Genomic DNA, 27,215 nt, shown 5'->3' on the forward strand with positions numbered 1-27,215 from the left:
ACCTCCCACTTTACGCGACTTGTCCAGTGTTAGTGCCAACCGACCGTGTCTCTTTGGCAACTCCAAACTAATGTGGTGGAGGGGTATGGCGCTTTGCACAATCAGACATATTGCTCTCAAAACATGAGCATTCTCCCCACAACCAATGCATTGGCACTCCAAACCATGTTCACTAGATAGCCTAGTTCCTCTCAAGGTAGACATCCTTGCACTTAATGTCCACAGAAAGGGAATCAATTCAAGCCAGTCTCTTCTCTTCTAGCTCAAGTCGAGCAAGAAGAAAGAACACATTTTCATTACTAACCCCAGGAAAGCTCTTTTTAAATTCACTTCTTCTCGCAATTTGGTTGCTGCTTCTCAATCTCCAATGGCCCAAGGCTGAGCTCGTCCGAGTTGTGTGTTACTCGATCGCAATACAGATTCAGACAAATCGAGATCTCCGTTCCAGACCATGGCATCCAATGGTATGACCATGCATTAGTTCTAGGATGACCAAAATGTATATATCAAAAATAGCTCTAGGCACCAAGTTATCTGTGAGTATTTCTAGATTTAGAATGCATTCAGTCATACTATGTCAGTTCAGTGCGTGGTGTCGAGACACCCAAGTTGAAAGTGGTGTTAAACATACAGCCCCAGATCGTACACGACAAAAATCCGTCTCCTTCTCTTAAACGCCTTCTTTTTGCCTGCCCGACCATTTTCTCTAGCTTTATCCTTCATGTCGACATTTAATATACATGGCTTGATATTATACAACAACCAGTTTGTCCCAGTGCCTTCCAGCACATTTTCTACCGGCATTCAGTCATATAGACGTCCATCACCACTCGATAGGAGCACGTCGACCGCGAGCATCGTTGTTCGGGGGCTCTCCCCGGAAGTCTTGATCTTTTGATCTGTAAGAACGACGCCCCTCGTCACGTCTCTGCCTGTAGCCCTGCTCGCGGTCCCGCCTCGGCCCAGGTTCCCTCTCGAGCTCCAGCGGCTTTCCCGCCACCGTCGTGTCCCAGTGGACGCCGATCTCATAGGGGCTTTGGTAACCCGTCATGTCATCCTCAGCCGACTTGCGGCCCAGCTTGCGTAGTTTGGGCTCGTGCAGCTCGCGGTCCTGAAAGAAGGCATGGATCTCGCGGTTGATGCGGCCGCCGATAGGGCGGATCTCCTTGAGGTCCGCCTCGGGAAGCATCTCTTGCTGGATGATCTTGTTGTAGGAGCCGTACATGAAGCGGGCGAGGGCAATGACCTCGCGCTGCTGGTTGTATAGAATGCCCTGGTCCTTTTTGTTTTCGACCTTGACCTCCTTGAAGTAATGGTCGTGGAGCTGGCGGTACGGCTTCCAGAGGCGGTCGAGGGCCTGGGCGATCTGCATGCCGTAGTCACGCTTGGCGCCCTCGACGTCGCCCTCGTTGGAGCGGTTGCGCAGGTGATAGTGGGAGGCTTGGGAGACCCGGAGGTAAAGGCGCAAGGTGTGGGGATCGGGTACCGGGAGACGCTTCATCATGGCGTCGAGGGCGCGGGTCGAGTTCTTGATGGCGTTGAGGTTGATGTTGTCGGCGATGCACGTCTCCATGGCCATGCGGAAGAATTGGGCGTCGATGCAGTCGTCAGGGATGATGGCGAGGACTTCGGTACAGTGAGCACTGGCCTTTGCCGCCTTGAGCATGACAAACAGGCGCGTCCAGCAGTCCCGATCTGGCACGACCTGGTGATCTCGTACCAAGCGGTTCCAGTACTTGATACCAACCGTGTTCAGGCGCGCCATTCCCAGAACTGTGAGCACGCCAGCCAACGTATTGCGGCCGGGGGTAGCGTGTGAGCCCTTTGAAACAACTTCCTTGCCATTTCTCGCGTTCTTGCCACTCGTGCTCGAGGCTGAGCCATCATCCTTTCTGGTCAAGTTGGGGATCCCCATCGTCTCTTCCAGGAGATCGAATACCTCCATCTTCTCCTCACGTGTGCTACCCAGCATGAGCAGGCGCATCATGGCGCATACCAGCGGCTCGTCGATTTTCAAGAGTCCTTTTCGCCACCTGTCCATGACCTCCTCCCACACGGCCTTGCCGCGTCGGATCGCAACCACAATATCTGCCTTCTTTTGGGTAACCGTCAAGTCCTTCACACCAGTCCCCGCATTGTATCGAAGGGCGTTAATGACGGTTGTGTAGGTGTAAGCCGTCGGCGGCCGGTGCGCATCGTCGATAGTGTTGAGGACGGAGAACATGGAGTCCAAGTCCCCTGCCCGGTTGCAGACATTGATCACGGCGTTGAGGTGAAACGAGTTTGGCGTGATGCGAGGATCTGTGATAAGCTTGTTGTATATCCTCACGGCCTCGGCCACGGCAAGCTTTGGGTGCTCTGATTCGGCAAGTCCGCGGAATATGACGGTGTAAGTTCGAGCGTTGGGTTCCTGGGCACGCTTTTTCATCTGGAGTCCGAGTCAGAAAAGTACCAGGGCGACAATGCTTTACATGTGTGTTACTTACCTCGTTATATAGCTTTATCGCCTTGCGCAGCTGCTGCTTCTTCAACATGTAACCGATCAAGTGGTTCCAGGACACCACGACTGCATAGTCCTTGCTAGCCTTCTGCGCCATAAACAGAGCCTCGTCATATTTGTCTTTCTCGAGCGCCGCCTGGACCCTTTCCGCAATCTTGTACGGATCTTGAAGGTAATGGAGCTCCTTCAGGACGTTGCGCTCCAGTCGTTCCCTAGCTTTCTTTTCCGAGACGCCATTCTCCTCCTCTTGCTCCTTGACAGCAAGATCAATTTCAGCTTTGAGTACATTCGTTCCGCTCGGCATCCGCGAGGTTGTGGTCGTGGCTTCAGCGCTGAATGCCCGGATCGTCTGTCGGAGGGGACGGGCTTGAAGGAGGGTTGTCGATTCGAGAGCCGGTCTCCGCCGCGGGACGGCATGTAGCGTCCTGCGCAAACACGTACCGTAGGATAGCATCTTCTCGGCCAGAGCAAGATCTTAGAATCTGGTTGTTGAAGGTGGCAGGCGGGAGCCAAGTACCAACAGAGGCTTGCTTGACATGAAATCCGGGGTCTAAAAATTCCACTATCTTATCTTATCACTTAAACCCCCCAAAAGGTACGTACCGCGCCACACGCGCTTGACGTCTCTCAGCCGCGCGGGTCCGCTCGCGAGTCTCCTAAAGTCACACCCCTCCCCCCTGCATCATTCCCAAGCACACAGACTCTCCAATTAGAGACGCGCTTCGCGGTCGCAATCCCAACCAGCGTTTCTTTTCTTCAGGTTCCTCGAGACACCAAGCAACAATCTACAATCAGTCTTCAGAGCATCCTTCCTTTCTTTTCGCCTGACTTTTCGGGACTATCATTCATCTGTCATATCATTCCTCCAGTCGGGCCAAATCTACAATCATGGCCAAGGTCGCCACAGACTTCGAAAAGATCATCCAAGAGGGTAAGCGACAACAAGGCTCTCCCGCAGACCTCCAACATCGTATCTAACCTTGGCTTCCCCTCACAGGGCGCGAGCGAAAGAGGAACGAAGCCCTCGCCGACCGCATCTTCTCCAAGAACCGCCGCCAGAGCGCACCCTCGAAGCTCAAGGCCGCCCCCGGCCCATCGCTAGCAAGCCGCGTCGGCGTCAAGAAGGTACACACACACTCACCCACCGGCCTCGTCAACGCCCTCCCATTGCCCTATCGCAAGGATCCGTGTTAAACCCCATCTCCGTGTTATAGCAGCGCAACTCGTCTATCGGCATCCGGCCAAACCCCGCCCCTCCGGGCAACGTCAACGGCGAATGGACACATGACCTACACCACTCCATCAACGGTGACGATCGCGGCTCCCTGAGCTCCCGCATCACCGCCCCCGGCGCCGCCGGCAAGAGGGCAGGTCGCCGCGCCGCGCGCCTGTCCGCTGCCCTCGATCGCATGGACACATCGACCAATGCGCCACAGCAGGTCAACATCATCAAGCCCAAGGGTGCAGCCGGCGCCGCCAGCAGCAGCCCTATGGGTATGACCATCCGAGGCCTCGCGGGCCCTTTTACGGTCATGGCACAGAACTTTGCGCCTGGCACTACGGCTGCCGACATCGAGAGTGCCATGACTCCTGTGGGTGGCGAGATGGTGAGCTGCCGGATCGTCAAGTCGAAACCCATCATGATTGTTGAGATGGCGTTTACATCGCGCGAAGGCGGCGAACGTGTTATTGAGACCTTCAACGACAAAACCGTAGGTTTCCCCATGTCCAATTCATCTCTTGTTCTTGTCTAACCTCCTCCCTGCAGGCCGACGGCAGAATCATCAAGGTCTACCCCAAGATCGGTGGCACCCAACCGGCCCCCTCAAACAACGCCCCCAGCAACGCCCCTAGTGGCCCTCGCAGCACCCGCCAGCCCAAGCCCAACAACAACGACAGCATTGTAGATGGATCCATGGGCTTTCCCGACCTGATGGATACGTCCAACACCAACGGCAGTTCTTCACGGTCCGACCAGCTCTATAGCGACAAGCTTGTTGGTGGAAACCGAAGAGGACGAGGAGGCCAAAGGGGCCGTGGCGGAAGGTGATGATCCTGTCGCCTGACCTCGATTCTTTGTTTTTGTCTATTCATCTTTCAAATCGTCCTTGGGAGAAGCCATTCGGGTCTTTTGTAGCATTAGAAAAGCCAGGTCGTCTGCTTGAGGGCAGTCACGCAGGCCACGGTGTGTGATATTGGGGCTGGGCGTTTTTGGAGTCAATCTCTTGTATGCTACGCGCCGTCGCAGCGCTATTCTGGAATTGATGGAAATAGAGACAAGCGACAGGCATTCACCGATGCCAAGGTTCAGCTGAAAGAGGCGTAGTCCAAGGCAAGACGTGAAACATAGGCAAGGGGCAATTCATCATGTTTTATACCGTAACCTATCCTCCCAAGACTCAACCCCAGAAACCCATCCCCTTCCAGCAAAACGCACCAGTACAACTACACGATTGGGAATCTCAACCCAAGAAGCTCTCCCTCTCCTGCTATGCAAAGCGCACTTTGTCCTCGTACACCAAACCAAAACAAAAATAACAATATCTACAGCCAGGGTAAAATCGCTGCAGGCGATCTGAGCGGCATTCTACCGATCTCGTTCAACCCCGTCAACGTTTCGGCCCTCGGTCATCAAGCCCTTCCTCTCCCCAAGCTATAAACAAACAACAATCAAGTATGCCACCACCGGGAGCGTGCCCGGTTGTATAACAGCCGTGTCGAGGCATGCCTCGCTCGTGTCAAAGCAAAAGAAATCATGCATAAACAAATCTCCCCGTCCATCCCGCAGGCAACTGTTCTTCCCATCCGACTCCTGTCGAACTGGAGGCCGGATGTGGTGCTTTCCAGCTCCCCTGTGATCCTCGCTTGAGGCATGTTGGAAGCGTCCTCGGCATCGAAATGCCCAACCGGACGGATATTCGAAGCCCCTGACTTCCTTCCCCGAGCTACTGCCGCCGCGTCTTGCTTGTGAGCGTCACGCTGAGGTCAATTTGGCACGGGCTGAGGTCTCGTCTTGTCGGCGCCCCAAGCATCGAGGAGGGGAGAAAGAGGCTCCTAGCTCATTAGAACTACCACAGGGCTTTGCTCAACTACCAACCATGAGCTCTGGCTCGTTTGCCATGCCGTCGTGATCGGACGTCGGGGGCGGATGTTCGCCTAGCGAGTGGATGCGCTCGAGTCACAGGTTGGCGCGGACATCTAGTCCATCGTTAGGCCAATTCAATGCCAGGTGTTCTGGTTGCCCATAAAACCTTCTTCGAGAGTACGCTCCTCCAGGTTCCGGATGAAGTCCCTGTTTCCACGACCGCCTTGCTGCACCCGGCTCCCCCTTCGTCCGGCCCCTGTTCGAGTGGCATTTTCCGCCGCTGTTGCCAGGCTCTCTCCAGTTGGTGGGTAGTACGCCGGGCTTGGCTGCAACCGAATTGGTTGACTGGGATCGAGGTGGCTGGCCACTCGTTGGATGGCAGCAGGAATACCGCTCTGCTGCTGCTCCATGGTCGAAGCACGTGGCCGTTGCTGCCTCATGCCTCCTTGTTGATACATGTTGGGCTGGGGCATTTGCGCATACTGACCCTGAGCCATCTGTTGAGGCTGCTGGGACATGACCATCGGTCCATACTGACCCGACTGTTGGCCATACGCTGAGGGCATGTTTCCATGACTGCCTCCAGGAGAATACATTGAGTTGTTTCCATACATCTGCGATTGCACATGGCCGGACTGAGAGTACTGTCCCGAATTCATCGAGGCGTAAGCTCCCTGGGCTGCCGAGGCGGCTTGTGCCTGCGCCGCTTGCGCACGCTGCTTGCTGAGTGCTTCGGCTTGTTGCTGCTGCTGAGTTCCGGGCGCCGGTGATCGGTTCAGCGAGCTCGACTTGAGGTTCATGGGTGGAACAAAAGGACCAGTAAACTTTTGTTGCGTGATGAAAGGATGGAGCTTCGCTTGCTGTGGTGACCATCGCTCCAGAGGGTTGATAGTGAGGAGACCCCGAACAAAGTCGATGAAAGCGATGCGATTGTTCATTTCTGTACCTGTCAGTAACTGTCGAAGCAGTACCCGCATGCAATGGACTTACCTCGATCAATCTCGCTCTGCTTCATGTTTTTCCGAGGCATAGGGTACGACTTGATGATCTCAGGGAGAGTGTTGGCCTGGAAGTACTTCTTGCTCGGCTGCTCCTTGGTACCGCGCTCGCGGGCGTACTGCTCCATACTCTTGAGGTGATATGTCCGTCGACCAAACTCGTCTTGCCTCTTCTCGAAGAAATCACCAGCTTGCTTGCCCATCTCGATCATCCAGTTAGGCGGGTTGCCGAGCATCTCGACGATTCGCGACACTTGGTTGTACTCGGACGAACCTGGGAACAGTGGCAGTCCCAGGAAGAGCTCCACCACGATACAGCCCAGGGACCACATGTCGATAGCGGAGGAATAAGGAAGGCCGAGCAGAACTTCGGGGGAACGGTAGAATCGGGACTGGATATAAGTGTACACGGTTTGTCGCTCGTCACAAGCCGAACCGAAATCGATAATCTTGATGATAGGGCTCTCGAGATTCTTGAGCAAAATGTTTTCGGGCTTCAAATCGCAGTGAATCAGGCGGGCCTTGTTGAGGAGTGCAAGACCATTGAGAAGCTGCTGAGCAAAGACGCGGACCAGAGTGGTGCTGAGTCCTCGGAACTGGTTCTGCTTGATAAGCTCGTACAAGTTGACGCTGAGGAGCTCAAACACCAAGCAAAGATGTTGACGGTGGATGAATGTGTCCTTCAAGCGCAGAAGATGATGGTCGTCGTTCTTGTCGAGCTTCGTGTTGAGCTGATTGCAGGGTTAGTCTTGGTGAACTATGGCCAGTGGGTTCTCATCGCATACCAAATCGAGTACTGAAACCTCCATCATACTCTGGTTGAAGTAGGCTGTGCGGTTCTTGATGACCTTGACAGCCACCACCTCTTGGGTCTTGAGGTTCTGACACTTAACAACCTGACCAAAGGTACCTTGACCCAGCACGTCCAGGATGAGGTAACGGTTCCTAGAAAGGTCAATATTAAGCGCCTGATAGTTGGAGGAACGTATTGCGACATACTTGTGACCCGCCTCCTCCGAACCAAGGATGTCGTTGACGTAGAGAATGTAATCGCTGTCCTCGTTGTCGTAGCCATCGTTCTTGACACCTTTACTAGGCTTGGTCAAGACTCTACGGGGATTGCGCGACGATTCGTATTTGAAGCTTGGGTTGCAAATGCGGTATGTAGCAGGCAGATGAACTGTCAGAGCTTGAAGAGGCTGCGCAATCCTGTAAGCATGGAGTGATACGGACGAGCGGGAGACCGCAAAAAACTTACGCTGATGAAGCCGCCTTCGGGATTGGCGCGACGGAACGGAGGCTGCGAATTGACCTTGGGGTGAAGGTCAGACGGAGCCCTCAGCTTCTTAAACTCTGGCACAGGGCCTCTGCTGACGGGCACAGGCCTGCGAGGAGACTTGGGATCTAGGTTAAAGGCGCCATCGATGTTGGCAACAACAGACGAAGGGTAGCCCTCTGGGGGGTTTCCAGACGCGTAAGGGTTGATGGGAGGTAGCTGCTGGCCTGGCTGGTGCGGGCGACCACTGGGAAAGTAAGGAGGCTGAGAGTAGTCCTGGCGTGTAGGTGATTGTCGCTGCGAGGTCGGGCTGGTGAACTGGCTGCTGGAACCCGACTTGGGCGCATACGGCGAGGTGGGGGACAAGGTCTCCATGGGAGAGTATCGCTGGGTAGCAGACGAGGGCTCCTGGGGAGATTGAAGGTTGACGGGACGGCCGCCCGACAGGTGAGACTGGTGATGGGGCCTCATGGGGTACTTGATGCCCGCGTGGGCATCGTGAGCATCGTGCATGGCAACGTCGCCGTTGCCGTCGCGCATCTGAGGGGGTGCAATGGGGGAGGCGGCCGGGTTACCAGCAGGAGCAGAAGCGGGCGGAGCAGCGCCTGGATGAACGGGAGCGCCGCCGTGGTACTGGTCGTACTTGTATCCGCCAGGAGGAGGAGGCTGGGAGGTGTAGTCTCGGGGCACCTGGGAGTTGCCGTTGTGTCTTCTCGAGGAGCTGGGCGAGCCTGCGGCGGGATATGCCTGCCACTGGGTATCCATGGCGCTGACAGCTGCGGAAGCCGAGTCGAGCAGCTGAGGCGACAGCGTCAAGGTGGTCGCCGGGGTGGTTCGAGGAAGTGGTCGGAGGAAGTGGTCGACAACGGCGGCGGGGGAGCGGTTGTTGTGATTGTCGTCGCCAGTGGGGATGGGGGAATGCGTGGTTATCGGCTCTGGGTCGATGAAGGTCGGCGTCGAGAAGATCCCGCCGAGGGAATGATGGAGGAAGGAGTGGGAAAAAATGAGAGCAAGAGATGGAGGAGAGGCTGGCTGACCCAGCTAGGTAGTGTAGCTAGCTACCTGGGTAGACAGGATGGATGGTTGGCGGCTGCTGCTGCTGGTTGGGTCGGGGTGTAATGCAGTCGCCAAGTTGGAGTTGGAGTTGGGTTCAGGCTGGTCCCGTCGGTCGCGTAGAGCGTGAGGTGCCCGCTAACTAGCCCACCAGCCCAGCAAGCCAGCGCGCAAGGTCAGGTAGGTAGAGGCAGGTATGGAGTACCGTAACAGCACAGCACAGCCAGCACGGAACAGAACAGCACACGCGCAGCACGTATGTACGTACGAATTGGAGCTCTGGTCCTGTCTGGCTCTGGGGGCGGGAGGGGGCGGGATTGGGCAGTCGTCAGTGGAGGCCCAAGGCCCGGGGGTGGGTATGGAAGAGGAGGGAAGCGTGAGAGCGTGTGTGTCGGTCAATCAGTGGATGAGGGTGGTAAAGACGAGGATGACGCAGAGGCGGCGAGATGACGAGAAGGTGGTGATATGGTACAGTACGGCACGCCAAGATTGGCTTTGGGGTTCTCGATCGATAAAAAAGAGGAAAGGGAGTAAAATGGAAAGGTTAATAAGCGCATGTACTACTCATGGTGAGAGAGCCCGAGACCGAGAGGAGGCGGATGCGGATGTGAGAATGCGAGGGTACAAGGTGAGAAGACTGCGGCTGCGGCCAACCCGGGGGACACAAAATTTGTCCCTCACTCAGAGAAAAAGGATGAGACAAGACCAGACGAGGAAGGCGGCAAGTGGGCGGCCCGAGTATGAGAAAGACGGCATCCAGCAATGGAGAGAAGGACGACGTCAAGAGATGGATACCAAGAGCACGGCGGGAAAAGCCACTGATGACTAGGTAGAGGTATTACAGAGGATATCGTTACTGCCATGGAGTCCAGCCAGTCCAGTCCAGTACCAAACAGAGCGCCAACTGACTCTGTGCACACAGCACGCAGATACAACCACGATCCAATCTCGAGTGGTTGTCAAATGCCGACGGGACGATACCTACCTAGGTCTCCATTCTAACACAGACCCTCATACAAGACGTACGTCGCCTGTCTACTTGGTCTGATAGACATGCTACCCTTACGCAATCGCATGGGACATGACAACAGACGTAGAAAAAAAAACAAGGCAATCCGGCAGGAATAAATGCCCAAAGACCCTTGATTATCATCCCTCCAACCTGCTGTAAGCCCTCGCTTCGTTCCTCGGTCAGGTACCCGGGCTGGGCTGCTGACAGAGGGCGCTTCGCTTCACGTCGTTGGGCTTGAAGCCCGGACCTCTCTCACTCTTTCTCTTCTGACTCTTCTGACCTTGGAACCTCGAGCCGAGCCAAGCAAATCGATCCATTGGATTGATCCATGCCCAGCCGCCGAAAAGCCGCGCCCCTCAGCCAGCTCAGCCCAGCCCTCTCCTCGGGGGACCGACTCAGGCAAGGTTCGTTCGTTCGTTCGTTCGTTCGTCCGCTTCCTTGCTGGAGAAACGATGGGAGATTTGCGGCGGCCACAAGGGGAGGAGGGGGCGGCGGCGGCGGACTAACATGGGTCGGCGGCCAAGAGAGACAGACGATCCCTTTTCCATGCGTGCGTCGTCACGAATCAGCGCTCACTGGCGCCTTTTTTTCTGCAAGCTTGACGCCGTTCGCGATGGGGATGCTTGCGTGGATTGGCATAACTACACGACGAACAAGAAAGAGTGGCAGCAAAACGGTGATTTTGACCGACATCGTGGCAAACCGATCTCCATGATTTTCTCTTCCCCCTCTTTGCTGGCACTGCGTTTTCTGTCATACCAGCAGCTCCATCGAGTTTGCCCAAAGAAAGAATTGGCTTTGGGTCCATCCGGAAATGCTCTGCCAACACGGCACGACGTCCAAGCAGGGTTCTTGAGAAATCCAAATGATGTCCCCCCGGCTGCATCCAGGCAAGCATCTCTACCCGATTGATGCCAGCCAGCCTTACCAAGAACCAACAATGACGTCCTTGTCCCTGCTTCCTCGAGCATGTATTCAAAAGAATAAAGACATGGAAAGAGAACGAGGGCAAGAAAAACAAGTTTCACAATCCCAAACGGTCCCCGCAAACCCTCACGGCACCTCACGCCCAGGCCCTCCCAAGCCCCAGAAGCAGCCCATAAATCGTCCCAACCCCGTTTCATAAGCTCACCATCTTCGGCCCAACGTACGTGGCTCTCGTGTCCATGCCATACCCGCCCTCGCCGATGGACCAAGGTAATTCACCTTTCAGCTGTTCCAAGCATTTCTCTCACTGCTGGTATTCACCAAACTTCTTCTGCGTCTTTCACTTGCACATGTCTCACTCAAAGAGCTCCGAAGTCAAACTTGACCCCTGTTGTAATACAGATTCGTGAGGTATCAAGGTATCAATTGGTGACACGAGACGCAACCCATCTTCAACAACAGCGAGCATCAGATCAGAATATGACTTCCATTGGATCGCTCCAAGTTGTAGTCGGTCTCTTGCATCATGTGCAGAAGGGAATAGATAGATACCCAGACAACACTCGCGCTCTCCAGCTGGGCATCCATCTCCCACCCCATGTGCGTCTGCCTTGTCTGCCTTGGTATTCAGTTGTCCATGCATTAATTAAGACCACTTCTTTCATTACAATCCCGAGGCCAGGGCTCAGAATATGACATTGCATTCGCCAAAGAACGCCCCTCGTCATCGTTGTTTCATTCATTCGTCTCTCATTTCATCTTGCGTTGCCTCCTCTCGTAGAAGCTCCCCGAGACTCCCTTGTGTTCAGAGTAGCATTCTCTGAGCACCTTCTCACTCCCCACATCCATACTCGCCTCCCCATCTCTTGGGTCGTCAATTTTACAACGGCTTCTTCTTCTTGCTCGCTTCTCCGTCATGCCGTGTACCGAGGTAAAAATGAAAATAAAGGGGACAAGGAAAAAATCCGTTAAGAAAATCTCGCCGCTAGATACACAAATAATGATCCATGGAATGGAATTGCCGCCCCCTCGCCAGCCACTGAAATATCAGACGCTCCATTGACAGGACAGATACACAAGACTTGGATGGAACATTCATAACCTCGTCAGATAAGGGAAAATTGAAATGCCAGACTGGTCCCTGACCCAAATGCCGCAAAGCTAAGGTGAAACGTTGATGGTATCCTGGGATTAGCGCTCGTACAGACAGAGAGATAGAGAGAGATTTGAGAAACATGTGGCGCTCCCGACTTTTGTCGACGAAAAGAGAAGAGAAGTAAAAACATGGATCCATGCATACAGTAGATTGTAAGCAAAACAGACAGAGACAGAGACAGAGACAGAGACAGAGACAGAGACACAGAGAGAAAACCATAACCACCTCTTTCCCCAGAAACAAGGGAGGGACATGACAGAATTCCCCTTCTGTAGGCAAGGCAGTAAAACTTGAAAATGCCAGCAGATAGATATCAACAAGACAAGCTGATGAGAAGAATCCTCGGAAATGTGGAAAGAAAACAGGGGGGTAACAGGCAAAGGGAGGAAATGCCCAGAGTATGGTTATCTCAAATGACAAACACTTGCATCCCTGGTCATCATTTTCGTCCGGCTTTTAGCTTCTCGTCTTGCTTTGGTCTCGTTTTGCCTCCTAGGCCTGGTAACCGCCAAATCCGTTGTTGAAGTTTTGTCCGGGGCGAGGCTGCGCCCATTCGGCATTGGGGGGCTGCTGGCCCCGTCCGTAGCCTCCGGCGCTCTGGGGGCCAGCGTATCCCATCGGGGATCCTCCGTAGCCTGCCGGCGAACCAGTCTGGGGGCCGCCGTAGTTACCGGGCTGTCCGCCGTACTGGGCTATTCCATCGCTGTTAGCTACAAGCTCTGCCTGCTCGCTCACGCTTCACACTCACCACCATACTGGGGGTAAAAGGTAGGCGTACCCGGGTATTGAGGAGCTTGAGCACTCTGGGGACTGTATGGCTGAGAAGGGTCAAATCCTCCCTGAGGGTTGGGCGTCTTGTCCTTGCCCCACTGCAAACACATGTCAGTCATCTATCTCGTACAATCATGGGTGGCCTCAGGGAGAGGCTTGATTAGGTAGGGCAAATCATACGCTGCACTTGAGGGGTCGGCCGTTGACATTGTATCCGTTCATTTGGCAGATCGCCATGGCGGCATTCTCGTGTGTGTCCATCTTAATGAAAGCAAATCCACGGTCGGCCTGGAATCGCGACTCGACGACAAAGCCAAAGTTCTGGAACAGCGGCACAACATCGTTGGGGGTTGTGTAAGGGGTGAGGTTTCCGACGTAGCAGGTAGTCTGCCAGCTGGGGGTTTGGGTCAGGATGACTTCGTAACTAGCGACGCCATGCGCTGGGAATTGGTGGTGTCCGTAGGGAGTGGTAGGGGTCATGCCCATGGCCTGCATGGCCTGCTGCTGAGCCATGGACGGCTGGCCCTTCTGGTTCGCCCAGTTGCATCGGATGGCTCGAGAACCCAGCCATTCGCCGTCCATGGAGCTCAGGGCCTTCTCGGCATCAGGTCGGTCCCGGAAGGCGACAAAACCGTAACCTCGAGAACGACCGGTCTTCATATCCCACATGACACGAGCCTCAGAGACGGAACCAAAAGCAGAGAAGGCCTGGAGAAGGACCTCGTCGTTGACCTCGTTGGACAAATCGCCGACAAAAATGTGGAAGTGGTTGGAAGTATCCTCCTTGTTTGTCGTGTTTGACTGATACGCCCAGTTGACTCGAATTTCCTGCGCTACGTGTCAGCTTCGGTCCTCCAACGAGTTTGCCAGTGATGTGTTACCGATTGGTGAACCCGTCGTCCGTTCAGGGTCTGCATAGCACGCTCAGCAGCACCAGGGTCATCGTACTCGACGAATCCGTAGTTGTAGCCCCGCGCCTGCAAGGTTCTTGGTTAGCCCGCCTTTTCTTTTTCCATGATGTAGCGCCCAGCTCTATGGCCGCGGCGAAACGGGCTCAGGTCTTACATTCTTGTCAGGGATGATCTTGACGTTCTGGACATGACCCGTAGTCTCAAAGATCTGACGCAACACATCCTCTGTCACGCGCTGGTCCAAACCACCGACATAGAGGGCGCGCTTGTTAGGCTCAGGGGCGGCACGGCGGAAGCCCCCCGCGCTGGTGGGAGACATGATGCCTCCCTGATCGCCAGACCTGGGCGAAGTGATGGCAGTCGGGATCGGGTTGGTGTTCTGAGGGATATGCAGAGGCGGAGGAGGAAGAGCCTGGCTGCCATTCTGGCCGCCTTGAAAGCCCTGGGCACCAGCATTGGGCTCAGGCGGAGGAGGCAGCTGGGCCGTGTTGGAGGGAGTGCCAGCGTCAGCCATTCTCGAGGATGTCGTGGAGGAGAAGTCGGAGGATGCGGGCGGTTTGGAGGGGAGGAACAGGAGAGGATGGACGACAGAGATAGGGTGGTAAGGCTACCTATGAGCTGTAGTCGGTCGGTCGAGGTGGAGCGCAGTCGGCGGTCGGTGACAGTATGTACCTTGTAGCGTTTGACAGGACAGGGGTCAACTCGGCGAGGAAGCTAGTGACACGGTGGGCACAGAGGGGTCTGATCTGACGACGGGAGGGAGACGGGAGGCGGGAAGTGGGAGCGGAAACCCAGAAGCTCGGGGAGGAATCCGCAGAGGACCGAGTGTTTGCGATGCGATGCGATACGCAGCGCAGGGCAAAGAGAAGCTGGAGAGGAGGGGTGCTCGAGAGCTCGGGTTTCTTGAGCGGAAGCCAACGAGACGTTGCCAGTGGACGTGAGACGTGGGGGAGATTGGTGAGCCGCTCAACGGGCAGCCAAAAGAATCGCGGCGGTACCTTGCGACCTGACGTGACAAATCGGAGCCCAGCAACCGCACGAGAGACAACGACCAGATGATTTGAAGTTGGAGGGACGGCGAGAGAGACTCAGAAGTTGTGGTGAGTTAGGTAGCAGTTGCAGCAACGATCGATGCGCAGTAGAAGACGGACGAGAGAGAAGCGACAAAGCACGAGGAGAGGAAATGAGGAAGAAAGAAAAATCGGACACAGGAGAGGAACCAGACGAAGCCCAAAGGAAAATCGCAAGAGCCGCTCCAACAGACAGATTTCGAATCCTAGTACTGGCGGGAAAGCAAGGGAAGAGAGGGAGGAAGAAGCGCGCAGGCGATGGAGGGGCACGGGCAGATTAACTACCACCACTCATTGGAAGTTCGCACAGTCCTCTATACAGTACAGCACATACTAACAGCCTGGTATCAATCGGTGACCTTTACCGACTATCCACCTCAACTGCCAACCCAACATCCCCTGCAGGTGCCATGACCAGTGATTGGTTGTCCTGACATTCTTCACGCTTGATTCGATCACATGGTCAAGGATGTGAAGGGGTGAGAGGAGAGACAACAAGCGCAAACCATGGGGCGTCGAGAAGCGGGCGGGAGTTGACGACGACGAGACAGGGCCAAGAGTGGGATACGAAGGTGAGTAGTTAGCCTCGAGAAGCCATAAGCTATGGCTAAACTCATTGTGCCACTTCTCTTACAAACTCCATTCTCCAACATGATCAACTCCAACGGCTTTGCTGTGTCTTCAACCAGCCCACGGCACCAGCGCTAGTCAACTAACATGGCTGTATCAAGCAGGAATGGCGTGACGGAGTCTGCCTCGACAACTTCTCCGCCTCAGATATCAACCCTGGTAAACATATCCCGCGGGAAAATAGATGAACTCTCCAGTCGTTTGCAGAAGAGCGGTAAGTGATATTCCGGCGCCGCGTTGAATGGTGGCTGGCGTCAGAAGTCGTCGTTTGCCAACGTTTGCTTGCCTCGACCCGATGATAATATCACACTGGTAGATTTTCGTAAATAGTGGGGGTTCATACAGATTGTATATCATGTCGAAATCCTAAGCGACATATCAAAAAGAAAATGCCCGGTTTACTCGGTACTATTCATTTCAGAGGTGCTCCGTAAAGGCAAACGCATGCACAATCATCACCGCCCCTCCTCTCATGGGAACCATTCCCAACAACCAGGGCGAACTAGCCAGTTCAAGTATATGCACTATATCATTGCTATCCAAGATACCTAAGATATTTCTTTTCCTTATGTGCTTATCCAAGCCTTCCTCGCTAACAAGCCGATCTAGAAGTGAAACAACTTCCAAGTGCAGACAGTGAATCTTGGGCGCACGTGACTTCGCTCCGCCAAACTCACTTTCGTTAGATGGCCTAAGCTTTGGGGGCGCGTCTTCACCTTTGTGATTTCAACCTCGAAGACAAACAACCCATCTTGCATTGCAACCTCTTGGATCTACGACGTGCTTAAAGAACAGATAATTGGAGGCTTCTCATAAGGCCTATTCTCCTGCTCTTTTCAAAGCACCTCGGCTACTTGACCTTGACAATGGCGTCCCAAAAACCCCAGGACCCGCTGGACGTCCTACAGCTCATGGTCAACGACGTTGTAAGGATCTCAAACCCACCTCCGATTTAAGCCTTGTTGTTGAGCCGTTCTTTCTGACCACTCATATCCCAGCTTGTTCAAACTGGCAAGGCTCTTCGCGCCTCACGGAAAGATGCGCAGGGCAGCGTGCAACCGCCTCATGGTGCACTCAAGTCTAAACTGCCCGACACCATTCATACCTTTCATTCTGCCCTGAATGAATTAGAATGGGATATCGTGAGTGAGCCTCAAAAAGCCTGGCCTTTCCCAGACACTCGCACTCACGCCCACAAAGATCAACTCCAAGTCCGTCTTGATGCGTGACCTCAAGAGGTTACAGGAACAGAGACAACAAAAGCAGCAGAGTCAGCTACCACAGCCTATACCGGCACCTCAGGCCCCTCAGCCTATTGAGCCTCAGTCCAAATCGCCCATGGTCATTGATATTGAGTCATCACCACCCCCTCCCGCTGCTCAACCCATGGCCGATATGACAGGCAACATGCCTGTGGCCCCCTTTCCCGATATGGGTATGGGACTCCCGGATGTTGGCCAGCAGGATGTGATGATGAAGGACGAGCCCGTGGCGCCCATGCATCCCAATCCCCTTGGTGAGGCTGCTCACATCAAAACCAGCGCCTCCCCTGCTCCAGCCGCAACGGCACCAATGGCCCCGATGCCAAACATGGACCAAAAGCCTCTGGACAGCAATACGATGGACCTCACGGGGGACATGCCTCATTCGGAGCTCAACTTTACCAACATGGGCTTCGCTCTGGCCCCAAACAACGAGTCACAGAATCCATCCACCACCCAAGAGCCGTCGTTTGACCTCACGACATTTGCTCCTACTGAAGGAAACGACGATATCCTGGGTCTCGACAACCTCTTGCCCACAAACGCCGGTGGCCAGGCGAACCCCGCACCACCACCGCCAGGACATTCTGGTGATATGTCCATCAAGACAGAGCCTTCAGCAAATACAGACACCCAAGCGGCCTCGCAGGAGATGAAGACGGAATCCCTTGACCCGGTGTTCGACGACGACGATATTTTCGGCAGCATCGACTCCGGTGCCGGTCTCGGGGGTCATGGAGTGGCTGATGCCACGTTCGAAGACCTGATGAATGACCATGACGACGACGAGTTTAACTTGATGGAGCACGGCAATTTCGATGCCGAGTTTTTTGGAATTGACAAGATGGAGTAGGCTTATCTTCAATCACTTCCAGGATGATGGTCAGCGAGTCAATGTACTACTGACCGTATTACGGGAGAACTGATACACCTCCCCTCGCGCTTCATTCGCCAACAAGCCAAGACATACACCCCTCCCGGCTAACGCCAAGGCGACTCTGATGAGCGGTTGGAGGCTGGGAGTGACATACTCGCATGCTATTATTTCTTGGCTCATGCGGCAACGCCCAGAGCGCTGGGCCCGACCGGCGTCGACGATCCATACACGTTCCTGCATGTCTTGCCGTCTTGGTAATCTTGGTGTTTTACAGTTCATTTCTAGCTTGGGTTTCGTTGTAACCGTCTTGAGATTGCATTATTAGAGAGTCGGCCGGCGTTTGGGATACTGGGATGCTATCTTGGGACTATGAAACATGGTGTGTTCTGGGAATGCTAGAGAACGGTGCTAGGTATGGTGGATATCATTGATAGGTATGTACTATGGATACAAAATGAAGCAGGTCTTGCGTATGGACAGGCGCTATGTGGGAACAAACAAAAAAGAAAACTCCTCCAAAAGCATGGATATCTCTCCTCTTTTTGCCAGTCTCGCTAAACAAAAGGTAGACAAGTAGATCAAGTAGTTCGCTATCAGACAGAAACAAGAAAACGTTGGGCGTCGTAATTCGTCAAGAGTGCTACTGTTTCGTCGAGGCCCGTGGCACATAGGCCTTATTGCTCATTGTTCATGGTCGACTGGCCTCTGGTCATGAAGAAGCCACTGCGACGCGGGCCTCGAGTTCACGGCGCTTGGCGAGTAGGCTCTTGAAGGCGCCGATGCAACGAACGAGGGCATCCTCGTCGTGGGCGCAGAAGCGGTAGCTCTTCTCCTCGGTGATGACCTGCAGGCAATGCTTTTTGTTCTTGCTCAGGGGATCCATGTCAACAACGTTGACAATCGAGGAAAGTGGTAGGATCCAGCGAGCTGTGTACTCAGACTCATCCTTGTAGAGAATAAGGTTACGGGGGCGGAGTACAGCCCACATGTCCTTCCACTGGCGCATTCCGCTACGGTTGCGCAAGAAGTAGAGCCAGCCCTGCCAGATGACACGGTCTGGGTCCTGGTCAATGTTGGACACGCTGGTCTGACTGGCGGAGCGAATACCCATGCCCGGCTGGCGAATGGGGCCTGACGGAGGGAGGCTGGTGTGCGACTGAACGGCGAAGCTTTCGAATGATGTATCTTGGACACGGAGACCCTCGGTATCGGAAAGATCGGAGTGGGACGCAAACTCCGCGCCGGACAAACCGGAAGATTCGAGTATGGATGATCTCCTCCTGCCCCCGGAAGTGCCGAACTTAGAGGTTGACGTGGCCAGGGGCTCGGGAGAGCTCGAAAGGAAACGCTCGTTCTCGCCCAGTCGATCCAGAGAACCATTGATAGGGACTGGGTTCATGCCAGCCAGGGACTGTCGCGTGACCCTCGGGCTGGACAGAAACATCTCGTCTTCCTCCTCGTCGATGCGCGCATCCTTTCGAATCAAGGCGATCCATTCCTGGGCTTCCTGGGCAGATTGCGCTTGGAAGTGGTAGTTGCGGGACGGCGAAAAGAGCCCAAATACGTTCTGGCGCTTGTGCTTGGGGTCTTTGAGTTCGGCGACGGCAGTAAGATCGGACAGGTAGATTTGGTGTCGCAAACGGTCCTCCTTGTCAGTCTTGTACAGGGAAATGGTGTTGGGTCGTAGCACAAGGAAGACGCTCTTCCACTTCTATAATCAGAGGTTAGACTCAGTTGGACTTGAGCAACCCGTCAGGAGCACACGAGGGTTATGCTCGGAACATTGCCAAGGAGAACGCTCAGGACAGTACATACCTTGGTCTTTTGGGTGCGCTTCTGCACATAACCACTCTTCACAACACGATCAAAGTCGAAGCAGCCATCGTTGTTTACGGGGGAGAACGCAGCTTCGATGTTGGAATGGCTGCGAGGTCGCGCAGAGAAATCGAACTTGGTGTTGAGTGAAGCCTGCATCTGAGGCACAGGGCGCTCGACGAGTGTTCCGGCCATGGTTGACTATTCGCTTGGAGCTGGATGATTTGAATTCGGGGCTGAGGGTGACAGCGATGCCATGCGCATGAGGCAGGATAGAAACGTCGCGGAGGAAGCACGGTCGAGGGTAATGCAATGTCCAAAAAATTCGTAGACCAAGAGATTGAAGCGCTCGAAAAATCGTTATAGTCGTCGATCGGGAAATCAGCAGTAGATGGAGGTAAAAGGCTCGGTGAAGGTTGCGACAAGAAGGATTGGCCCCTCGGCCGTCGAAGTCGAAGGGATGGGGTTATAAGCAGGGATGCGAATGGACGCTGGGTTATAACCGTTGGGACGGAGGATGGATCCAGGTACGAGAAGAGAAGGTGGTGGAAGACGAAGCGGCGATTTGGGTGGGCGTGGAACGTGATACCAGCGTATGTGGTGAGACGGGTGAGATGAGTCTGGATCAAGTGGTTTCGCAGTCTAATAGTGGGTGTGGTTTGGTTTGGTTTGTCGCAGCGTGCGTGGGGGATGTTGTTGTTTATTAGAGTACGAATACGGAGGCACAGCAACAGGAGCTGAAGAAGCAAGATTTAGGAGAGAGAAGTAGGTTGGAAGTGAAGCAAAAGAGGTGGCAAGAAGAGATGAAGGGGATGAATGATTATGCAAGAACTGGAGGGTCAAGTGTAGAATGCGGCTTTTACTGAGCAAGGAAGGTCGAGAATGTAACGAAACGGGACGAGACGAGAGAAAGGGGAGGAGAAGGTGTTTTGATCGACATGGAAGCGGAGGTTGTCTTGTCGCAGGATGGTCTCCAGAATGAATGACGGGGGGGGACCTGCTAAGCACCTGGAACCTAGCTAAGAAAAAAGCCAAGTCCCAGATCTGCAGGTACTTGTCAGCACGAGCGCCCAGACAGGGCTATACTTGGCATCGCTGCTAAAATTGAACCCTGGGTCAAGTATTTACAGTTTGGGGCAGCGTACCCCCAGAGTACCTGTTGGAACCCTCCGTCATGCATTGGTACAAGTAGGCTTTTCTGCGGCCGGGGCGTTTCGGCGAGGAGGCGGTTGTGTCGAATCACTCTGTGCTTTTTGTCGACAGACCCGGATGCGGGCGGACGAGGCGGCGTCAAGGTCACAGACTGTGAATCGGCCATGAAGAAATGAGATCGGGAAAAGCAGGTCACAAGATCAATCTGTCATTACAGTAGCTACCTGGCTCTAGGCTACTGTATTTTAGAGCTCAGTTCTGGGTGCAGATTGCGTCGCCTCTGGGGCTTGTCAAGCTCGGACGGGAGCATCGGTACATGAGAACTCTACTCGACTCTAGGCATGAACGTTGAGCCCGTGTTCGTAAGTTCAAAGAATGAGGGGTTGAAGCCAGCAGATCTCTCTCCCTCCAGCTCCAGCTCCAGCTCCAGGCGGCATTACATCAGGTGGCGCAAGGTCGAGACCCTGACCAAGTTGCGCCCGCCGGGGATCAGTCTTACGTACCTACCGCCAGTTGACGTCTTTTGCCTCGTCCTCCATGACCCGTCGGCGATGACATCCAATCCTTCGGGCAGTGCCCGTTGGGGGTTGCTCAGTGAATGACTTCTTCCTAATGTTGGGACGAAGAGAGGCTGTGCTGTGCAGCTGCTGACCAAGGCAGCGAACAATGGATGTCCGCGCATCCCGAGACCAGGAGATCCGCCCTGGCTTTGTAAGTTTGACCAGGCAAGCAAGCAGTGACACTTTGAGTTCTCTCCATTGATGACTGTCGTGCGGCTGCATGCGCGTGGCCGGCCGAGCGCACACCCAAAACGGGACGGCCAAGGTCAAGGCCCGGCCCGGCCAGACGGTCGGTCGGTTGCTAATTCTGATACAGGGCGCTTCTCCCAACCCATGGGTTTGTGAGACGATAACTAGCGGTTATTATGAGAGCGAAAGGGCCCTTGTTCCCTGTCGCCCGCCTGTCGTATCGAACTATTCCGGTGGGGGGGATGTTCAGGGCATGGCGACAAGGCGAAACACTGCTGCTACAGGGGCAAACATGAGCGGCTCTTCCATCAATGATATTAACTTACCCTACGGCTGCTTCTGATTTTCCTCGGTTTGCGCATGCATCTTGTTTCTTGCCGTTGCTGGTTAGCAAACGCCCTTTGACGACTTTTGTTGAGTCATCGGCGAGTGTTCGACCCAGCAGCCATTGTCGAATCACAGGCTTGGTTGGTTGCAAATTACGGCATCACCGGCAGCTACATACTCACCAGTGGCCGTATTGACAGTATCCAGTCTCAGAAAAACAGTATATAAGTAGTAGGGTATAAGTCTATATATCAATTGCATCACTGTATCAAAAGCATCCCTTTGAGTTCCATTGTAGGATCAGCCAATTCCTTAGTAACTTGTTTCTGAGCCGTGTTTGTGTCACCCCCACAGAATCTCTCTCAACCAACTACACCAACACCGCAATCATGGCCAACACCGAGAACGAGATTCAAGACAAGGTGAAACAGGTCCTTCAGGGGACACCGTTCGCCGTCTCGTCGCTCACGAAACTCTCGGGTGGTACTGCCAACTTCATGTATCATGCCACCCTCGAGAACCCCTCCTCAGAATACCCCGACGGTGTGGTGATTAAACAGGGTGAAGGTTATGTTGCCACTAACCCTGCTTTTCCTCTGACGACATCACGATGTGTAGGTATACTCGTGCAAATAATCACCTCCATTATCGTTCTAATAGCTTCCACAGGCCGTCGAGCAAGAATCTCTCGTCCATCTTGCTGCCCTCCCTCCAGCAACAACACCGTCCTGCGCCATATCCACACCCACCGTGTATCACTTCAACAAAGAAACCAACACTCAGGTCCAAGAGTATCTCACCAACGCCGTCAGCCTCAAGGACTATGCTCTCAAGCACTACGCCGCCCCAACTCCCGAGTTATTCAAGTCCCAGTGCGAGCAGCTCGGCCACGGCCTCGGCGCTTGGCTCCGCGCGTTCCACTCCTGGAGCCAGGAGCCTGGGCAAGCTGCGCTTCGAGAAGTCTTTGCAGGGAACAAGGAGATGCAGGTTCTTAAGAACATGATTAACTATCAGCAGCTACTGCAGAAGGTGGATCAGCACCCAACCATTTTTGGTGAATCAAGGGACATTATTCAGGGCATCAGCGATTTGGCTGCTAAGGAACTCGAGGATGAGGCTGCTCTGAACGTCATTCATGGTGACTTTTGGACCGGAAAGTAAGTTGGACGAAGATGCAACGATGTCTGATTAGAAGATGGCTGATCATAGAATAGTGTCTTGCTGCCTGATGTCTCCATTCAAGAGGGCACTCAGACTCCCATCAGAATTGTCGACTGGGAGCTAGCAGAACTAGGCGTCCGACCCCTCGACCTGGGTCAGATGATTGCCGAACTATGGCAGCTGAAGCTATACAAGGATATCGACGCTGGCGAGTGGTTGATCAGGGCATTTGCTGACGGCTACGGCGCGGTCGACGATGAGTTTGCCTACCGCACAATCATCCACGTCGGCGTTCACCTGATTTGCTTCGGCTCACAGACGCCGGGATGGGGCACCCCTGAGCAGAACATCGAGCTGGTCAAGGTGGGCAAGGAGATTCTGGTCAAGGCATGGAACAAGGAACGAGAGTACTTCAATGGCCATGTACTTGGCAGCTTGTTTGGATCTTGAAACTAGCATATTGGGCTTCTTATAACATTCAAACTCGACATAGAATCGATTGAAGGACAAAATAGATGCTAGATGCCGAACGATCTCTGTTGATTCCAAACTCGTAGGGTTAATATTTCTCTCACATGTAGGTGCATAATTTTGCTTGAAGCTACCTACCTTACAGTTCAAAGATTATAACCGCAATATGAGCCAAGGCGTGTTCTTGACTTGGTTTCCTTCAAATGAATGAATACTTCTACATAGAGACTGAATAGACAAGTGAGCCGCCTTTTGCACGTGTAATTGAGTACGACAAGATAATAGAATGATCAATTTTCTATTTGTTGGTAACTATTGAAGAAAAGGTTGCACAGGACGAGGTCTGTTTCTTTTACTGATATGGGTTTTGCTGGTAATGATATAGATATACGCTTGGCGATGACTGACTCTTGCGATGCATTTGTTGTGTGTGTAAGCTCAAGCGGTTGGCGGCGGCGAAAATTTCGACTTTTCACAAACTTCACTCCATCACGCCTTCTTGCTGCCCAACCGACCCATCAAACACTTCTACCCCTCCCTCAAGGCAATGAACTAGAATATAAAATTCTTATGCTATACGGACGAGGCCTTAAACGCTCTATTTCGAAGATTCAACGTCCGTGACGGACAAGTCCGGTCTACCCTGTATAAGCCACCCGAATCCCGTCTCCGTCTCCGACCCCGACCCCGATGCCCAGCTCCGACACCAGCCGGCCTTGCAAGCGGTGCAAGGCCGAGAATGCTCCGTTTAGTCTGCGAAAGGATCCTGCATGCCGGTAACTACCCCCCAGTTTCACAAAGGCCTTTCTCCAAGTTGTCGTTGTGAGGCACCCTCTGACTCACTCACAGCGACTGCTTTGTTCAGTATGTCGTCAACAAGATGATCAAGCGTCTCGGCGCCATGCATAAAGACATCCGTGTCTCAAGGTTACCAGTTCATCGCCGATACTTGGCCGGTCTTTCATTTGGTCCCTCATCAAGTGTTCTTGCCCAGATCCTTGATGAAACAGCCCATCGCCACTCAACAAATAAGGCATCATCACCATTTGAACCCATTATTGTTCACGTCGACACGGATCTGCCACCACAGGGGGAGTCCCCTGCTAGGAAGCTCCTCGATGAGTATCGTCAGCGTTTCCCACATGCCACCTTCGAATGTGTGCCTCTCACAGATGTCCTTTCTGTCAAGAGCATAGACTGGTCAACCATACCCCTGGACGCTGGTATGCCAGATGAAGACCCAGCCGCCCGTCTCCGGAGGCTCTTCGATGCTCTTCCCACCGTCACATCGCGCGCCGACATCCTCCGTCAGCTTGTCCGTCATCTCCTCCTTCACACGGCCATAGAGCGCTCTTGCTCAGCACTTCTGCTCGGCCACAGCACCACAGCCCTCGCCGCCTTGACACTTTCGGAGGTTGCCAATGGGCGAGGATTTGCAGTTCCACTGCAGGTCGCCGATGGCATGACCACGGTGTGCAAGTACGAGGCGACACCGAACGGCGCTATACAGGAGACCAGCCGGCTTGAGTTTCCCGTGTACTATCCCTTGCGAGAGATCTTTCGCAACGAGATGCTACAATACATCGAGCTTGTACCTTCACTCAAGGAAGTTGTGCCATTAAATGAGGCGGACGCCACAGCCAATGTTGTCTCGCACAAGGATATGAGCATCGAGGAGGTGATGGCGCGATACTTTCAAAGCGTCGAGGAAGGATACTCGGGTATCGTCGCCAACGTGGTCCGTACGACAGGGAAGCTAGAACGCTCGCAGGGGAACAGTTTCTGTGGAAGTTGCGGCATGTCACTCGATGCTGAAGGGGACTCGCGATGGGCGGGCGACATAGGGGATGATTCCGGCCACGGGTCCGGTTCTGGCGGCGTGAGCCGGCTGTGTTATGGTTGTAAGCGATCCATTCACGGATAGCAGAGGCTTATATGAAAATGGAGCTTGGAAATGAACAATAAAAAAAGCACCGTTATTTATTCTGGTGTCTCTGTGTCTATATGACTGAAAACCCCCCAAGATGCGCCGCGCCGCCTTTTGATTGCCCGATCCATGGCCTAGGTAAGGTAGGCAATGCCAGATGCTCCCGTCTTCTAACCAAGGTGACCATGTAAAATAGTACTCGAGAAATATCCACCCTTCCTATCGTAACAAGAGCCATTATGCTCTGGTATCCAATCGGCCCTCAGACCTCGCCTCGCTCGCCTGACTCAACTCTCCCGCAACAGCACCTTAAGCTGCCATTTCCATCCTGGGCAGAATGCGATCCTCGACCTTGCGTACCAGCTTGTTCGTCTGCTCCGCCAGACTGAGCGTCAGGATGGTGTGGGGTAGGATTCGGGCGAGATGAGGCAGGAAACCCTTGTACAGGGCAAAGAGACCCTCGGAGTGAACTGTCTTGGAGAGACAGTCGATAACGCCCTTGTACAGGTTTCCATTTTGGTTGTAGAGACGGGACATTACCGTGTCTGTAAGAGTAGAGCGTTAGTGACTGTAGAGAAGTGTTTAACCGGCAGAACTAACCAGGAGGATGCATGACGCAGCAGACGACGAAACCACTCATAGCGCTGCAAGCAAGATGCAGACCGGGACCCTCTTCCATTCCAAGATGACGAACAAGACGGCGCTTCGCAAAGAAGTAGGTAGGGAGCTGAACGGAGCTACCAAAGGCGGTTCGGATCATAGCAGCTCGCACGCCGCGGTAGAGGCCGGTGATACCCTCGCTGCCGTAGATGGACTTGAAACCATGCCATGCGCCTCGGTAATGATGCTGGGTACCAACTGGTCGGAACTCGGAGTAGCTCTGGAGACGGGTCTTGACGAGGAAGAAGGGGCTGCCGGCAGCGGCGCCGATGACGCCCGACGAGGCACCACACAACATGTTGATGCCGAGGTTCTGGGCCTTGCCGTCCTTGAGGAAGAGAGTCGCGAGGCCATGGCGCATGGGCTCGTAGAAGCCAAGACGGCAGCCATTGAGGAGGACCTGGTAGATGTAGGCGGCGCCGATGCCGCGGTAGATGCGACGGACACCCTCGTTGCGCACAATGACGCTCACGCCGTGGATCGGGCCGCGGTAGTGGTGAGGCTGGTGGCCCTTGTTCTGGAGCTCGCCCTGCAACTGCATGCTACAAAGGGAAGGTCGCAAGTCAGCTGGAATTGAATTCGACGGGCGACGAGACTCTGGAGGTTTAGAATTTACCGAATCTTGACCGTCTCAAAAGGATGGGTCGCCGTGACGGCGCCGCAAGCGGCGATGCCACCGGCGATAAAAGCGCTGTAGAGGGACGCGGTTAGCACGAGAAAAGGCCACAGTCGCAAATAAGAAACCCTCAAATGCCATAGAAGACATCCTGGCGAGCTTGAGGCAGGTATTCTTACCCAACGGTCGTCGACATGACCCCGAGCTCTCCAGACGCAAGGAGGCGGCCAACGGTCGAGTAGAGGAAGAGGGAAGCGAGCGGAAGAGGAAGGGAAAGTTCCCTAGAGGGGTCGGAGAGCTCGGGAGAGAGAACCTGTGTCGACGATTGGCCGCAATGAGGAGCTCAAGAGATCCGAGAAGATTAAAAGGAGCAGAGAAGGAAAAGTGAGCAAGCGAGAGGAAGTTTTGGGATGGAAGATGCGCAGAAAAGAAGGGTTCACGCCGTCACCGGCGGCTTCGGACCCTATCGCAGCACGAGAAATTGTCAGCGCAGAGGTACCACATGCAGCGCAATTACACTAAAAAGGTACATACAGTACACAACGTGGGCTGTACGCGAACCAAGCTTCTCGAAGGGTGAGTGAGACTGGGGGCAGGTAGGGGATATATCTGACTCGGGATCTACTAAGGCCTTTGTCAGACACGCTCCCGCTGACGAAGATCGGGACTCATCCAGCCGACTAATCTCTAGCGAACCGTTCCGATGCAATGCCTCTATCCCGGGCACACACTCTCAATGCCCAAAGCCTGCCTGGGGCTGGGTACTGGCGGTCCTGCAGTACCCGTTGTTCTCAACCGCGATCCAATCT

The 27,215-nt window shown here is 54.1% G+C and overlaps 9 protein-coding genes across 9 annotated transcripts; 4 read left to right on the forward strand and 5 right to left on the reverse strand.

The window, feature by feature from the left end:
- Positions 1-823: 823 nt before the first annotated feature.
- LRP88_06930 (pentatricopeptide repeat-containing protein) lies at positions 824-2,804 on the reverse strand (the record flags this gene model as incomplete). Its single annotated transcript, XM_083243467.1, has 2 exons — positions 824-2,428; positions 2,487-2,804. 2 exons carry the CDS (start codon positions 2,802-2,804, stop codon positions 824-826), a joined length of 1,923 nt encoding a protein of 640 aa, XP_083100691.1.
- Positions 2,805-3,388: 584 nt separating this feature from the next.
- LRP88_06931 (uncharacterized protein) lies at positions 3,389-4,550 on the forward strand (the record flags this gene model as incomplete). Its single annotated transcript, XM_083243468.1, has 4 exons — positions 3,389-3,431; positions 3,498-3,625; positions 3,715-4,185; positions 4,269-4,550. The coding sequence occupies 4 exons, from the start codon at positions 3,389-3,391 to the stop codon at positions 4,548-4,550; spliced, it is 924 nt and encodes a 307-aa protein (XP_083100692.1).
- A 1,169-nt stretch (positions 4,551-5,719) lies between these two features.
- On the reverse strand, positions 5,720-8,675 carry LRP88_06932 (YAK1 family protein kinase; the record flags this gene model as incomplete). Its single annotated transcript, XM_083243469.1, has 5 exons — positions 5,720-6,525; positions 6,576-7,314; positions 7,369-7,528; positions 7,583-7,782; positions 7,842-8,675. 5 exons carry the CDS (start codon positions 8,673-8,675, stop codon positions 5,720-5,722), a joined length of 2,739 nt encoding a protein of 912 aa, XP_083100693.1.
- A 3,824-nt stretch (positions 8,676-12,499) lies between these two features.
- On the reverse strand, positions 12,500-14,203 carry LRP88_06933 (uncharacterized protein; the record flags this gene model as incomplete). The annotated part of the gene is made up of 5 exons (XM_083243470.1): positions 12,500-12,699; positions 12,756-12,876; positions 12,959-13,606; positions 13,660-13,755; positions 13,844-14,203. The coding sequence occupies 5 exons, from the start codon at positions 14,201-14,203 to the stop codon at positions 12,500-12,502; spliced, it is 1,425 nt and encodes a 474-aa protein (XP_083100694.1).
- Positions 14,204-16,255: 2,052 nt separating this feature from the next.
- On the forward strand, positions 16,256-17,504 carry LRP88_06934 (uncharacterized protein; the record flags this gene model as incomplete). Its single annotated transcript, XM_083243471.1, has 3 exons — positions 16,256-16,315; positions 16,388-16,531; positions 16,590-17,504. 3 exons carry the CDS (start codon positions 16,256-16,258, stop codon positions 17,502-17,504), a joined length of 1,119 nt encoding a protein of 372 aa, XP_083100695.1.
- Positions 17,505-18,237: 733 nt separating this feature from the next.
- Positions 18,238-19,502, reverse strand: LRP88_06935 (PH domain-containing protein; the record flags this gene model as incomplete). Its single annotated transcript, XM_083243472.1, has 2 exons — positions 18,238-19,236; positions 19,326-19,502. 2 exons carry the CDS (start codon positions 19,500-19,502, stop codon positions 18,238-18,240), a joined length of 1,176 nt encoding a protein of 391 aa, XP_083100696.1.
- A 2,458-nt stretch (positions 19,503-21,960) lies between these two features.
- On the forward strand, positions 21,961-23,182 carry LRP88_06936 (kinase-like domain-containing protein; the record flags this gene model as incomplete). The annotated part of the gene is made up of 3 exons (XM_083243473.1): positions 21,961-22,185; positions 22,241-22,728; positions 22,786-23,182. 3 exons carry the CDS (start codon positions 21,961-21,963, stop codon positions 23,180-23,182), a joined length of 1,110 nt encoding a protein of 369 aa, XP_083100697.1.
- A 711-nt stretch (positions 23,183-23,893) lies between these two features.
- LRP88_06937 (uncharacterized protein) lies at positions 23,894-25,127 on the forward strand (the record flags this gene model as incomplete). The annotated part of the gene is made up of 2 exons (XM_083243474.1): positions 23,894-23,979; positions 24,053-25,127. The coding sequence occupies 2 exons, from the start codon at positions 23,894-23,896 to the stop codon at positions 25,125-25,127; spliced, it is 1,161 nt and encodes a 386-aa protein (XP_083100698.1).
- A 312-nt stretch (positions 25,128-25,439) lies between these two features.
- Positions 25,440-26,602, reverse strand: LRP88_06938 (mitochondrial carrier domain-containing protein; the record flags this gene model as incomplete). The annotated part of the gene is made up of 4 exons (XM_083243475.1): positions 25,440-25,675; positions 25,731-26,332; positions 26,407-26,481; positions 26,586-26,602. 4 exons carry the CDS (start codon positions 26,600-26,602, stop codon positions 25,440-25,442), a joined length of 930 nt encoding a protein of 309 aa, XP_083100699.1.
- Between the last annotated feature and the right edge of the window lie 613 nt (positions 26,603-27,215).

Source organism: Fusarium phalaenopsidis (genome assembly GCF_050370095.1).
Source record: "Fusarium phalaenopsidis strain FUZ10S chromosome Unknown contig_32298, whole genome shotgun sequence".
NCBI classification, from domain to species: domain Eukaryota; kingdom Fungi; phylum Ascomycota; class Sordariomycetes; order Hypocreales; family Nectriaceae; genus Fusarium; species Fusarium phalaenopsidis.